At 39.9% G+C, this 15,926-nt stretch overlaps 1 protein-coding gene and 1 long non-coding RNA gene across 7 annotated transcripts in view; one reads left to right on the top strand and one right to left on the bottom strand.

Annotated features, from left to right (window-relative positions):
• LOC140844047 (uncharacterized) overlaps positions 1-15,926 on the bottom strand; it is a 47,706-nt gene that overhangs the window by 3,152 nt on the left and 28,628 nt on the right. Inside the window, exon 2 of the long non-coding RNA XR_012122175.1 lies at positions 9,485-9,612. This is a non-coding gene — a long non-coding RNA (uncharacterized lncRNA). The remainder of the gene's footprint in view (positions 1-9,484; positions 9,613-15,926) is intronic.
• BABAM2 (BRISC and BRCA1 A complex member 2) overlaps positions 1-15,926 on the top strand; it is a 387,307-nt gene that overhangs the window by 353,178 nt on the left and 18,203 nt on the right. For 5 of the 6 annotated variants that reach the window (XM_037009417.2, XM_073214993.1, XM_073214982.1 and 2 more), the window contains one exon: positions 2,287-2,440. The exons of the other annotated variant lie outside the window; for it this stretch is intronic. In XM_037009417.2, coding sequence (XP_036865312.1) covers positions 2,287-2,440 — 154 coding nt within the window. The remainder of the gene's footprint in view (positions 1-2,286; positions 2,441-15,926) is intronic. 6 annotated transcript variants of the gene reach the window in all.

Here is a 15,926-nt window from a genome sequence, read left to right as displayed (position 1 = left end):
CATAAGTAAATAAATTTGCATTCACATTTGAATGGTTTCTGATCTTAATTGGGCATGCTGGGGGGGGTGATCAGAGCTGATAGTTCAGACTTATGTGGAAAAGTCATTTTTCAGCATTTCAAAATACCAGCAATTCATTTTCTATGAAACAAAATAATAAGAACAAAAAATATAATGCATTTCAAGGATCAAAGAAGCTAGTAGCTTGAGAATCATGAAGCTTGAGGAGATACCTGTATTACTTTGATACCGAGTGGTGACTGTACTTGCTTTAAATTTATAAATTATCACCACTGAATTCTTTTATTTAAAATTACTGCATTTTTGAAGGAACACTTCCTATTAAATACTTTTCACCAATGCTGTTGGTGATTGCTTTGGGGGTTAATCTAGTCTCATTTAATATGTGGAGGCTTGTATATAATGTAAAGATAATTAATGTCAAATTAAAATATATGTGAATAGGCATTTTTTTCTAAAATTAATCAGGGGAAATGAAATGAGTAATCAGAAAAGATTAAAATTAATTTTAGAAAGTAATTTTTATTCAGAATGACTGAAGATGTTACAGCTCATGCTTTGTATTATGAAGGGATTCAAAAGGGTTTTCTGAATTGAATTAATTATATTTTGTATTGTTCCTATATGTTACTAAATCTCTGCCTTGGCATAAATAGACATGTATTGAAACTGTATTGAGGCACTTGGAAAATGTGACTAAAGAGCGGGCATTCAAACTCTTGCCACTTTTTTCTGGCTGCAGGGTGATTCATGGGTAGAAACCCCCCTGCAGCACTGAGTCAGAGTCAGAAACACTCAGAGGTCAGAAGGCCCCACCGAATGGACAATTTTTTATTTCTTGATTTTTTTCAACTATTTGCTACAAACCTAACTCTTCCTTCCAGAAATCATTTTGAGTGCTTAAAAGGCCTCATACAAGTCAAATGCCACCCTAAACTGGCCTGGTGAATGATATATCTAGTAAGCTTTTTTTCCCCCATGTATTTGCCACATGTAGCCAAAAAGGTGAACCTTATTCATCCAAAGTCACAATAGAGATTTTAGCTTCCTAGATTGTAATTATGACATAGTGTATGTGTTGTGAGCAGATTATACCAGTCCTTTAGAGCTGGAGGCAACATGGCCCAGAGAAGGAGCTTAGGTTTTAAATCACGGGACTTGGGGTTCTGCCTCTGCCTAGCTGTGGCATGATCAAGTTAACAAACCTCTCAGAATCTTGTTTGTTTATCTGTTAAATGCACATTGTAAAAACAATGTCTGCTTCAGAGTTATGTTATCAAATAAAGTATGTAAAAGTACTCTGTAAAGCTAGAAAATTCTACACACATTTTTTGGTATTTTTTTTTAATTAATGTACCTCTTCTTCATCCTTGAAGTGAATAACATTCACACAAATATACATTATTATATACGTTGAGGAATCAGCTACTGAAACAGTCTGTGTTTTTAATGATGGTTTGCCTCAGCTAACAACAAGAAGGGTTTTTATTTGTTAAAATTTTACAGAACCCCAAAATGAACAGATAAAAATATATAATACTTGTTAACAGCAAATATTATAATCAGTCTGCACTGTAACAGTAGATATCTGTAGTGCTCAGATTAGTTACATTCTGCTAAGGAGCTCCGACTGGTTAGGAGATGTATGTGAAAAACGTAAAGCTGAAGATTATCAGAATTCATTGCTTGACTGGAACTGGAAAAGTGATAAACTTATTTTTTCTGGTGGTCCAGTTGCTGTAGCCTATAAAATAGATTATCACTTGCCCTCTCGATCCCCTTTCCAAAGCCATTCTTAAAGGGCAGCCTCCATCCCACCTCCATCAAATTCTAGATGAGGAAGACACTGCCCAACCTTTGAAGAGTCTATGATATAAGAGAGACTTAAAACAGGTGTACAACTAACTCCTCCATGGATTACTGGACAAGGTCAGTGCAGCAGAAGTTCAGACGGCTGGGGGTACCCAGCTTCTGCAACCATTTCATAGCATTCTTTCAGCACCTATACACCATGCCTCACCTTGGTTAAATTTTCCTGTATGTGTGATTTGCTTCTCTAATTGTAAAGAAGGTTGTAAACTCCTTGAAGGCAGGAAAGGTACCTTGTATTTCGTGGTCCATCTCACCATACCTGTTCCCTAAGCATCAACCAGTAGGTATGGTTCAAATCAAGTCTTATCCCCAACATTCAAATTTAGCCAAAAAAAAAATGTATTAAGATGCATTTAAGCTCTAACTTTCTTTTCCTTTCTCCTGTCTTTGCAGTTGACCTGCCCCTGTTTTTTCCTCGAGACCAGCCAACTCTTACATTCCAATCTGTCTATCACTTTACCAACAGTGGACAGCTTTATTCCCAAGCCCAAAAAAATTATCCATACAGCCCCAGATGGGATGGAAATGAAATGGCCAAAAGAGCAAAGTAAGTGAATCCATTATTTCCTACAAACAGGAACTTCTTTTTTTTTTTTTAATCTAGTCCAGGGGTTGGCAAGCCACTTCCCACAGAAGTTTTATCAAAACACAGCCATGTCCACTTCTTTACTTATTTTCTGTGGTTGCTTTCATGCTACAATGGCAGTGGTAGTTGTAACCAACCACATATGGCCTGGAAAGCCAAAAATATTTGCTCTTTTACAGAAAGAAGTTTGCCAACCCCTTATCAAGCCTGTCATATAGATTGCTTTTTTATTTATTGGCTTACAAAACTGATCTGAAATCTACCTCCATAGTTACATTAGAGAAAAAGTGCTAGATAGGAATTGGAGTTGTGGATAGATGGTACCTATGATGAAAATGTTAGCAGCTCACTTCATTTTTGGGGTGGTGGTGGGGTTTCAGCTGACAGTAAAAAAAATAGAATTTTTTGCTTAGTAGTCAATACATGGATCCAGCACCTGGTTTTTCACGTGGAACTGCAATGTCTTTGAAGGAATAGACGGAGTCATAGAGCTCATTGCATCCCAAAGTAGGGCCTGCATCTTCCTTGATTGAATAAATGCCTACACAAATAGCTTATGATTATTAAATGAAATTAATACTCCCTTTGAAAGTAGGTTGGGTATTTGACAGAAGTTCACATTAGCTAGAGTTTGGAGTTTTGAAAACCTCTCTGTGGAAAGCTTTCTCTAGCCATATTAGAACAGGTAAATATAGAAATATGCATGCGGAGTGTTTTATAGGTAAGACTTTAGTATCTGGAACACCAAATCATCATGAACCGCAACCTCACAGACTGAAGGAACAGCAGATCAAAATCGTAGTTTCCAAGAATAATTCATAGAGTGGCAGGTAGTTATTACTTTATCCCTCTGCACAGCCATATGCCCACACCTATGATCCCAGCTGAAGGATGATCAGACCAAAGAATCACACAAATGAACAATATAGATTAATCATTCCCTTCATTCACTCATCTGGTATTTACTAAGCAACTACTATGTCCAGGCAATGTACTCCATGCTGGGGGCACAATGATGAACAAATTAGAAATTTTCCACATCTTCATGGGATGTATAGCCCAGCAGGAGAGAGCAAACTTTTTAACTTACAAAATTCTGACAGTTTTAAAGTAGCTACTAACAAAACCTGGCCTCCCAGACCTAGAATGCTTTTGCCTTATAGGACTTCTTTTTGTCGCCTCTCCTACCTGAGAATGCTTTCCCTCCCAGGGTGCCTCCTGGCATCTCCTATACTTCCTATTACACAAGACCTTACTTATAGCAGGATCAGGGCTCTTTTAAATAATGACAGAGTGGCTTTCTCGAGAAATCTAGACCACCCAGATTCATATCTGGAATCCAGAGCTGTTATCTGAAACTTCAGTGTACCCCCTTTCCCTGTATTTTCCTTTTTATCTGTGATGCCCAAGTCTGACATTCTATTTAAGGGAAAAAACAAACATGCAAATGTAACCAATAACAATGATCAAGACTTACATGTTTTGAAACAGACTCGAAATGGGGGATTATAAAGTAAGTTTTATGCTTGAGGTATTACAGTTGTTTAATGTTCTGGGCTTTCCCTGTGTATACACAGAATCTGCCCTTAGAAGATGGGCTGTTATTTGTGGTATGTGCTGTGGAGTCTGAACCAGATATGCCTTCGTGGTTTCATGGCAAAGCTATCTGTGTGTGTGTGTCTGTCTGTCTGTCTTAACTAGACATTTTAGCATGTATGAATTGAGTCTTTAAAGAGTTGCAGACCATAAGCCTATGATTTAAGTACAGGAATATCGTAAGTGAAGCCTGTTTATCTTAACAGATTGGTTCAGAGTTGCAAGAGACATTTGCTTTATGTTAACACCAGTCTAAAGAAAACATCTGAAGTAACATTAAAAAAATCTGCTTTCTACTGTTAGTGAAGATGGATCCATTTTAAATGTAATAAAAGAAAAAGCCAGCAGCTCATGCTAAGAAAAAGAACTAGCTTTTGCCTTCTGAAATTGAACCGAGTAACTTCTCTGGGCTGTCAGAAGGCCAGGTAATGGATGAACCCAACCAGAGAACTGTCCTGCAGTGCAGACTTGAAATTGCGGAGAGAAAGGACAGCAAGAGAAAGGTCAGCGGCTGCATTCCTTACACACCCTGTTTCTTTGTCCTGTGGAAATACTGTATGTACACAGTGCGTAAAAGGCTATAATTCACTTGGAGAGCTCTGCCCATGACATAAACACTCTCACGGTTTCTGAACAGCAGTAGAGCCCTTTGAGTGGAGTCAGCTGTTTATTCCCTGTGTACAACAAAATTCTAACCATGTGAACTCAGGACACTTTCTGGCACTTAACAGGCTTTTCCTGTGACATGTTCTTGTTGCTCATGGCTGTCCAGCAAATTCTGTCCTCACAGATAAAGTGAGCCAGTCTTTGGGGTCACACATGCTCCAGTTCCTATCACAAGTTCTAAAGCACCATGGCCTTGGGCAGGGCTATTAACCTTCTGAGCTTCATCCTATGAAATGAGACTGAACTCCTCCCTGTTGGATGGGCTTGATATGAAGAGTCAGTCAATGAACGGACGTAGACAAGACCCTGGGTTTAGCCTCAGCTGTGCCCCACACAGTGCCTTTTGCTTGACCCTCTCCCCTCCTTTCTGCCCCTTCAAATCCACTCTTCCTTCAGGGTTCTTCTGTAGGTTCTCCCTGGTCCAGATTAACTTGAAGGCAGCTCTCTTTCCCCTCTTTCTAGTCTCAGTTGACTGTTGGTCATATACAGATCTGCACTGACTTATAAGGAATGGGGCTGCATCCCTATAAACGCATTGTAAGTTGAAAATACCGTAAGTTGGAAATACACTTAACATACCTAATGTATCCAACATCACAGCTTAGCCTCACCTCCCATAAACTTGCCCCAAACACTTCTCTTAGCCTACAGGTGGGCAAAATCATCTCACACAAAGATATTTTATGATGAAGTGTTGAATACCTCGTTAATGTGTTGAATGCTGTACAGAAAGTGAAAAACAGAATGGTTGTCTGGGTGCAGAATGGTTGTCGGTGTGTCAGTTGTCTACTCTCATGATCGCTGCCACTGCCCAGCACCACGAGAGAGTACCTCACAGACAGCTAGCCCAGGAAAAGGTCCAAATTCAAAATCAGAAGTATGGTTGCTACTGAATTCATATCACTTTCGCACCACCATAAAGTTGAAAAATCTTTATGGTAAGTCAAACCATTCATTGTAAGTTGGGGACTATGTGTACTGCTTTGAAATCCCTTTGTATTATTCTTCGATATTTCACATCTGTGTATATATCTCACTTCTGTAATCGAATTGTGAGTTCTTTGAAGGCAAGGGCTTTGCATATGTGTCTTTTTAAAGGTATTTATTGCAGTATAATTTACATAAAATGAAGTGAACAGATTTAAGTATATCTTTTGATGGAGTTTTGACAAAATTAGCTTCTACCCTTTCCAGTTATTCTCCTCACCCCCAAGACAACTGCTATCTGATTTCTATCACCATGTTTTAGTTTTTCCTCTTCTAGAAACTTCTTATGAATGGAATAATACAGATTGTACTCTTGTGTCTTTTGTGTTCAACATAATTATTTTAGATTTATCTGTTACAACATTCCTTTTTTTACTGCTAACTAATAGTTCGTTGTATGAGTATACCATGACTGATTAATCCATTCATCAGCATCTGTATATTTGTGTTGTTTCCGATGTAAGGATTTTATGAGTAGAGCTGCTATGAACATTCTTCTGTAAGCCATATATTATAGGCATATGCTTTCAATTCTGTGGGTAAATACCTGAAAGTGGGAGTGAGTATGCATATGATTAACTTTATAAGAAACTGACAAACCTTTCCCAAAGTCATTATACCAGTTTACATTCCCACTAGCAATACATGGGATTCCAGCTGTTCCATATCCTCTTCAACACTTGGTATTGTCAGTCCCTTTAATTTTAGTTATTCTAGAGGGGATAAAGTAATACCTCATTGCGTTTTTAATTTCAAGTTCCTGGTAATTAGTGATGTTAACATCTTTTTATGGGCTTATTGGCATATCTTTTGTGAAGTGTCTCTTCAAATTTTTCTTATTTTTAGTTGGGTTGTTGGTCTTTTTATTATTGAGTTTTAAGAGTTCTTTATATATTTGTCAGATAGATGTATTACAGATATTTTCTCCAAATCTTTGGCTTGCACTTTCATTTTCCTAACAGTGTCTTGATGAACAGAAAATTTTTCTTTTTAATGAAATCTATCAATGTTTTCTTTTTATGTTAATGCTTTTTGGATCCTCATAATTATTTGCCTACCACAAGGTTGTGAAGAGATTCTCCTGTGTTTTTTCTCTAGCTTCTAAGCTTTGGCTTTGGTTTGACATTCAGGTCTGTGATCCACCTCAAAGTAATTTTTCTGTATGGCTTGAAGTAGAAGCTGGAGTTAATTTTCTTTATATATATTCAGGTATTCCAGTGACATTTGTTTAAAAATCTGTTCCTTCCTGGTTGAATTACCTTCATGCCTTTGTTAAAACAAATTGACCATGTATGACTGGGTCTATTTCTGGATACTCTATTCGAATCATCTATCTGTCTTTCTATTTGTATGCCAACACCAACATTTCTTAAAATCAGGAAATGTAAATTATCCAACTTTGTTCTTTTTAAAAGGTATTTTGGCTATTCTAGGCCTTTGCATTTCCATGTAAATTTTAGAATCAGTTTGCCAATTCTGGTTTGCCAAGATCTACAAGGGAAGAATTGACATTTTAGCAATATTGAGTCTTCCAATCAATTAACATGGTTTTTTTATAGGCCTTTAATTTCTCTCAGTAATGTTTTGAGATTTCAACGTAGAACTCTTGCATCTGTTTTAATGTTTTTGCTTTTATTGTAAATGATAGTTTTCTAGATTTTACTTCCTGGTTATTGCTAGTATGTAGGAGTACAACTAGTGTTTCTCTATTACTTAGTGTCCTGAGACATTGCTAAATTCACTATTACCGCTAAGGTCTAGTAGCTTTTTTGTAGATTTCTTGAGAGTTTTTTAAACATAAAGCCATATAGTCTGTTAACAGCTTTACTTATTTCTTTGCAGTCTTTGTAATCTTTATGTTTTGTAATTTCTTTGTCTTACTTGCACTGACTGGGATCTCCAGTACCATATCGTACACACGTGGTGAGAGCAGATATCTGGCCTTATATTCCTACATTTAGGTTGCTGTTAGCAGTAGGTTTTACATGGATGTCTTTATCAGATTGAAGGAATTCCTTTATATTCCTACTTTGCTAAGAGCTTTTATTATGAATGGGTGCTGAATTCTATGGAATGCTCTTTATGCATCTCTGGACATAATATTATGATTTTGCTTTATTCTATTACAGTGGTCTATTATATTAACTTTTTAGTATTGGACCAACCTTGCATTCTAAGGATAAATAACCTCTTCTTAGTCATGATATTTTATCCTTTTTTATATTACTAGATTTCATTTGCTACAACTGTATTAAGATTTTTACATCTGTGTTCATGAGTGAGATTGGTCTGAAATTCCTTGTGTTGTCTATGTCAGATATTAATAACAGCACATCCATGTCACATTTTAGTAACAGCACTATAGTGGCTTCATAAGATGAATTGGCAAGTTCTCCTTCCTCCTCTGTTTCCTGAAAGAGTTTATGTAGGTTTGGGACTATTTTTTTCTAAATGTTTGAGTGAGTTTTATTTGTGGAAAGAAATTCAATGTCTTTACTAAATTCAGCAATATTCAGATTTTTTTTTCTTTTTGTGTTAGTTTTAGCAACTTGCATATTTATGTTTTTAAAGGAATTTACCCATCATGTCTAAGTTGTTAAGAATTGAGTAGCATGAGAACCTTTATTATATTCCTTCATTTTCCTTTTAATATCTGTAGGAGTTATAGTGATAAAACCTCTTTTATTCCTTGTATTAAAAATTTGTATTTTTTCTCTCCCCTTCTTTTAAAACTGTCTAGCTAGGGTTTACCAATTTTACCAATCTCCTCAAAGAAGGAATTCTTTTGACTGTGTTGATTTTATCCATGGTTTGTTTTCTATTTTATTAATTTATGCTTTTCATTTATTATTTCCTTCCTTCTACTTATTTTTCACTTTAATTTGTTTTTTTTTAAGCTTCTTAGAATGGAAGCCTCAGTCATTGGTTTTACTTGAAATTAGTGTTATTTAACTCTTCCTTATCCTTACTGTTATTTTTTTACTTATTAATATATCACTTACTGAAAAGAAGTGGTAAAATTTTCACCTCTGATTTTAGATTTGTCTATTTATTTCTCCTTCTATTTCTGTCAGTTTTTGCTTTTTGTATTTTGAAGTGTTGTTATTTAAGTATAATTTATTTAGAATTGTTGTTTACATTGTTAACTTACTTTTAAATTGTTATTTACATAAATACATAGTCAGAGTTGTCTTCTTGATAAATGGACCCTTCTCTCATTGTGAAATGATTCTCTCTGCTTCTGGTAATACTCCTTCAAGTCTGTGTTGTCTGATATTAAACTGGTCGCACCAGCTTTCTTAGGTTCTTTTTTTGCATGGCATATGAATTGAATACAACCTTCCTGGGTTCTCTGTTCAGTTTCCCAGACAACTGAAGTCACGGTGCTGCCTGGACTATCTCATCTGAGGCTTAGGTCCTCTTCCAAGCCCATTCAGATTGTTGGCAGACAGTTCCTTGGGGTTATAGGACTGAGGTCCCTGTTTCCTTGTTGGCTGCCAGCTGGACGCCACTCCCTGCCACATGGGACCCTCCATCATCAAGCCAGCAGTCGCCCATCAGATAAATCTTCATGTTTCCAATCTCTGACTTCCATGTCACTGACTTGTAGGTGCAGATTTATAGGATTCACTTGATTAGATCAACCTATAAGTTAATCTCCCTTTCTTAAAGCCATTCTTTCCATATAATATAATCCAGTTACAGGAATGAAATCATCATTTTCAAAGTCCTGGGGGTTATACAGGAGGGGCACACCTGGGAGTGAGGAATCAGAAGGGCCATCTTAGAATTCTGTCTACTGCTTGAAGTAATGCAGGCGAATAGTCCAGCATGGTGTCTGGCATGTGAGCATTCAGTAGGGTTAACTGTCAGTGTCATCATCCCTGGAGGAAAAAAGAGATGTTTAATTAAAAGATGGCCAAGTCAGCATTGCTCTTCACTTGCATCCCACTGAACAATCCCGAACCTCAGGAGCTTGACCAGAGATTTTTAAGCTCTAGGCTGCCCATCCAAAGTTGCCATCACCTGTAATAGTATCTTCTTGGTGCCAGCACAGCCAGTTTGAAAAGGGGAAGAAAAATCCATCCTTCAGTTGTTTAATCTGTATAAAACCAACTATCACTTAAAAAAAAAACAACTGAATCCACTAGTTACCTACCTCAGTATCTTGTATGTAGCTTTAGATCTGTCTTGATGATAGAATCATGATTTTTATAACCTTTTGTAGTCTAATAAATCTATGAATAGAGTGAATTTTCCATGATCTTCATTATGTAAAGCATCAGGTTGGTAGTAGAGGCCTGAGTAGGTTCTTAGAATAGAATTTAACCCCAAAACCACCTACTGCATTAAATCGTTATATAAATGGAATTACTTAAATAATTTCAAAAAATAGCTTCTCAGTCAACACGTGGGAGTAATTCATCATGAACCTCTTAAAACCATTTGTTTTTTCCCTTCTTTCCTCAAGGTCAGAAAGAGATGTTATTTTCTTATTTGGAAACCTACCCAAATGTTCCCAAAGCAGTCCATAATTTCCCTTTTGTTGCTCTTCATCATGCATACTTTTATTATTTGTCATCCACTTGTCTTTGCAGAATAATTTTGTTTTTAAAGAATCAAAAAAACTGTGCATTCAGGACTATTTGAATTATTCTTCCTTGTTAATACGTTAGCATTCCCAAAGATACTGTTTTCTTCAGACTTCCCATTAGCTGCCAAATGCTTTAATCCAGTCTTATGCATTAGTCCTCTAAATAAAACAGATAAAAATAGGTCTCCTCCTTGATTCAAGAGAAGGCATTAGATGTCCCTACCTGATTTCTCCCCATCCCTGCCCCTTACTGTGGTTTCTGAGGCCCCTCTGGATGCCCTGAGCACAGTGTGCGAATCCCAGTTCTAGAGGGTATTTCACAATATGGCCCCAGGAGCCCTGAGGCCTGAGAATTCTTTGGGGATTTAGGGTAGGGCTGGAGGAGGGGTGTTTATGCAGCATACGTTGTTATAATGCGAACCTATTTTCATGTGTTTGTCTCTCTAGAAATTAATCACTCCCTTGTTTGCTCCCTTGTTGGTAGCTCCTTAAGGCAGCTCAAATTATGCTTTATTTCTGTTGAGATTTAGTTGCACGGTCAGGCCACTCACTCTGTGCAGTCCCTGCGCTTGGCAAGCTGGCCTCAGGGAGCCCTGGCTGAACCAGCTGTGGAGGCCGGGTGTCCAGACACCGTGTTAGGGGAAACCCTGCCTGGGACTTTGCAACCCTTTCCCTCTCCCTGGACCACGACTCCCCTTTCTCTTCCCCTGACCCCCACCCTTCTCCTTTATAACTGTATTTCTGGAGCTCCCATCAGGTGCCCATGAGTAAGAATTGCTCACCAATCGCCAGCTGCAATTGCTCACCCCACATCCCCTCTGCAAGGCCGCTCCAGGCAGGAAGAGTAGTCGGCAGAGGGGAGAGCACTGAGGCAGCCAGGGCCGGGCTCCCAGGAAGTGCTGCTGTAAGGGGCCCCTCTGGGGTCAGACCTTAGTGACAGGACCTACAGGCCCAACTCTTGCTGCGATTCATCGGTTTTCCCTTATCTTTTGTTTTGCCTTGAGTTTCCTAGGAATAGTCCCTTTACAAAAAATCCCAACCTCTTCCTGAACTCCCCTCTGGAGAGAAGAGGGAGTTTTCCAGTCCCAGACAGGCATAGCTTGGATGATCTAAGTACCCTGAGAAGATAGGAAAGGAGCAGTGATGGTGAGCCCACCGAGAACTGGGGGAGGCTGAGGTGGCCAGAGCCTCCCGCTCATCCACATGCCTGGGTTCCTGCATGGGCAAGCTCACCCCTCCGTCCCTGGGGTTTAGAAACACAGAAGCTGTGAAGAGAAAAATGAAGCAAATGAATAACATGGAATTATTGGATCCTTGAACTCTCCAAGAGAATCATTTTGAAAAGTAGCTTCAAGGGATTTGGTTAGTTTTCCTTTCCAAAGAGAGAGCAACAGAGGTGGGAGGAGTCCAGATCACCCTGCCATCCAGGCATCCTCTCCAAATTGCATAGGTCAGAGAGAACATGTTATTTATTAGAACTGACATCTGTTGCTGTGAAATGATAAGCTCCGTTAAAAAGCCTGGCCATCAATTACTACTAATACAGCCCTCCTCCTGGAGTCCACTGCTTAGCAGCCTTCCTGCCTGTGCAGAGCAGGCTGCCCCGGCACAGAGGGGGACAGCCCTCCCTCCCTGCAGGCCGTGCCCACCCCCCACCCCCACCCCGTGCTACCCCCAGGCCTGCATCCCTGGCTTCCTTTGCACTCTTTGGCCACTCTGAGGGCCCTTTGAGGACTCCACTCCCCTGTCCACCCGCTTCCTCAGCAGAAAAAAAGATAAGGGTTTCCTTTCTGGTCTCAGTCACGCAGACCAAAAGAAGCCACACATGAAAAGAATAACTAGCAGATCAATACATCTTTTGGGGGGAGATTAACCTAGTTGTACTGTTGTGAAAGCTACTGTGTGCTCAGGCTTGGATTTGACCCTCTGCTAGGCATTGGGAAAATGTTCATTGTAACCAAGTACAGCTACTTCCTTGTCCATGAGTGATGATCATGAATTTTCTTTCTTAGAAAAATGGATAGATGTCTTACGGAGTCAGAAAGCAAAGGGTAGAGGAGTTGGTTTTGAATTCTTAATAATACCAAAGTAGAAACTACTTATTAATGGAGTCAGAGTTGTCTTTGAACTGTTGGAAGAAGAAATGTTACAGTAAGTAAAAAAAATGCAAAGAATAATGGCCTGGGATTAGGAGACCTGGTTCTCATCTGGGCACCATAATTAATTTCCTGTGTGATCTTGGCACAGACACTGCACCTTTCTGGGCCTCATCTAAAAAATACTGGGCTAGTTAAGCTGATGATCACCAAGCCTAATATTTTTCTGGGATTTTAAGTGAAAATTATGTTTAAGGTAGCTTAGCATACTTTTTATTCATGTGGAGAAAATTCCATCTCTCTTGCCAGAGGTCAGACACAAATTGAAAACATTACTAAATGGAATTAAGTACACTATGTACATGATTCTTTTTTGTACAACCCGTATCTGATATTTATAGAACACTTCAGTTGCGGAACGTGCACACATATGCCCTGAACACACACCCAGGAAAATAATTCTAGATGTAATACATTTTCAGATGTCAAGTTAAAACAGCTTCTTGGGAATTAGGCTTGACTGTTCAGATGTGCATGTTGGTTTCTGACAGGTGCCACAAGGGCTGCTCAGGGCTGTCATGTGTGATGTGGAGTCTAGCCAAGGCAGGAGGGCTAAGCTGCTTGTTTCTATTGCTCCTCATTAAGACATGAATTCTAGAAAAAATGGAAGCATCAAAGAACAATCAGGACTTTCATTCTGTACACATCATTAATGACAAGCAGAGGCCTTGCTTCTGCAGAAATGGGACTCTGTCTTGTCTGTTGTCAGATCATTCAGTGCAGGGGCCACCTGTGAAAATGAACTAGATTCCTGACCTGTTAAAATAGAAGCTTTATAGAGATGAGCAGAAACTAGGAGCAAATACTGATACAGTTACCACTACTCCAGTGGTCTGCAAACTGCACAGCCATTGGCAGAGCTAAGTTGGGTGTCTAAGCAAGAATGAATCTAGGAAGGTAAATGTGACAGTGGAGACCAGTCTCAGGACATGGAACATGGAAGGAACCTTAGCAGTCATCTAGTACAGCCAGGATTAAGTATGGTAAGCATTAACCAGTGTGGTAGGAATTAAATGAAGTAATTGGTATAAAACCCTTAGTACAGTGTTTGACATAGACTTGACATTCAATTAATCATTTTCATTTCCTGGAAAATCTTGTTCAAAGCCATATGGTACTAAGATTAGAATCCTAGGCCCTGCTCACTGGTCCAGGGCCCAGCCCAAGCCGCCTCTGACCTCTCACCTTTACTCTGCCTGTTTCTTCCTCCCTTGCTCACTGGAGCAGCACAGTGGGGCCAGTGACAGGATGTTAGCATATCTGCGTGCGTACCACCCACCTCCCCATGGAGTAGCCTGCGGGGGACCCTTCTTCCTAGTGGCTCACCTGGGAGGCTGAGGACTGTTGTAGCCATGGGGAAGCCCAGGGTTTTCTTGAGCAGAAATACCTCCTCTGAGAGCATAAAGACCTGGCACTGAGTACCTCTAAGGGAAGGTAAACATTCCTGTGGCCAACTTACTACTAGAATCAGTGAGCAAAAGAAGAAAGGGAGTATTGTGATGGAGCAGGCGGAGGAAAGACACTGCTTGACGGTTGCCTCCAAATCAGCAGGGCGACTGCACACGGAGAAGAGGACAAAAAATCCCAGTGACTCCTCTCTTCCCAGACAGACAGCACCTCTAGCACTTACTCATGCTTAATGGAAAAGAAAACCAAGAAAGCAGAAGTGAGGCTGATCTAGGGTAGCCCTCAGTGCAGAGCCACTGCTGAGGAGAACAAGGACTTTGCCCCCTGAGTGCCGGGGACAGTCAGCGCTGAGAGGCCAGGTGGAGATGCCGTGGCTATTTAAACAGGCTTTAGAACAGCCGTGGTGATAAGAATCAAGTATAACAATATTTCTGCAGTTCAGCTATTGCTAATAATTTGTTCAGCAAACATTTTAGAGCCTCCTACACTTTTTACAGAGTATGTGCAGAGGGGACCACACATACACACACAGGGTTTCTACTCTCCAGGTCTAAAACTCATCCACTCCTTTTGGAGAGCCTAACTAGAAAGCCTGCTGATTGATTCTTGGAACAGTCCATGACTGGCTGAGATTCCTTCCTGACAACAGAGCCATCCATGGCATTGACTATTTAGTACACTGAGCATGAATCAGAACTGCAAAGCAGGAAGCCCTGTAGCTCTTCTGAAAATCAAAATTAAAATTTAGACACCTGAAATTTTCCATTTTTGATAATTTTGGGGATCAGATCATCTTTACACTGTCATCATTCCAATTGTCCCAAAGAGTGAAACATATATGTAAAGGCTGTGATTATGTTGTTTTTCTCAAAATAAATGATAGTGGATTATCTAGTCCCTCCTGACCATCTCATAGATGATAATGATGAATTTGTACTGAGCACCTACACTGTGCCAGCACAGCACTAAATGCTTTGTACTTAAAACCTGTAATTCTTATAACAACCCTGTGAGACAGGTACTGCCAATACACTATTTTACAGATTATGAAGCCAAGGACCTGCAAAGGGAAATAACTTGTCCAAGATGACAGAGGAACTTAGTGTAGGACCTGAGAATACAACTTAGGCTTCCCAACATTTAGGTTGCATTCTGTTCCCAGACTGCCCTGCCTGTCTTCAGTGTGTTTGTTGCCCGAGTTATCCCACATTCGCCAGGCATCTGAGCTCAGCGGTCAGTGTGGAACCTGAGTCTCCAGGCTCTCTGCTTTGGTCGACACTCCGCTGTGGTGTGCCCCAGTGTGGATTTGTAGTGGCAGACATTTCTATTAGGTTTTCCCCAGATTACCGGCACTTATCCCATTCATTCATTCAGTCACTGAGCAGATGTTTGTTGAATTCAAAATAGGTATCAGGCACTATGTTGAGTGATGCGTGGGACACCATCCCTTCCTTTACTGCACTAGAGGCAGGATGGAAATTCTACATAAATAGCTCTCATGTAAGGCAGCAACATGTACAATGTACAAGTGAAACACAGTAGGAAAGGAGATGATGTCTGTTTCCTGAGATCAAGGAAGCTGATGTTGGAGAAAGGATAGGAATTCAATGTGCAGAGATGGATGGAGGGCATTCCTGCCAGAGGGAGCAGGATGCTGAGGCCGGAAGGCATGGGGTTCCAGGTAGACAGTATGCACTGAAGAGGATAACAGTGACTGAGGCGGGAGAGAAGGAAGGAGAAGAGGCAAGGAGCAGAGTTCTGAAGGGGGGAGGGAACATGTGCTCTGGAATCAGACCAACCAGAATTCATACTGTGGTTCTGCCACTTCCTAGTTGTATTTTGTTAGCTCTGTAAATGTTCGTTTTCTCATCTGTACCTGAGGATAACAGTCCTCTCTTTCAGGGGCTTGTGAGTGTTAAGTGGGAAAATGATGTAAAATGCCTGGTATATTGTTGGTGTTCATTGAATGGTACCTGTTGTTATTTACTGCCATGCTAAGACGTTGACCTTCTTTTCTGTAGGCAATGAGATTGCTTTAAAT

Source organism: Manis javanica, chromosome 1 (assembly GCF_040802235.1).
Source record: "Manis javanica isolate MJ-LG chromosome 1, MJ_LKY, whole genome shotgun sequence".
In the NCBI taxonomy this organism is placed as follows: Eukaryota; Metazoa; Chordata; class Mammalia; order Pholidota; family Manidae; genus Manis; species Manis javanica.
The sequence above is the reverse complement of the archived record's forward strand: the minus strand, read 5'-3'. Positions and strand labels throughout refer to the sequence as shown.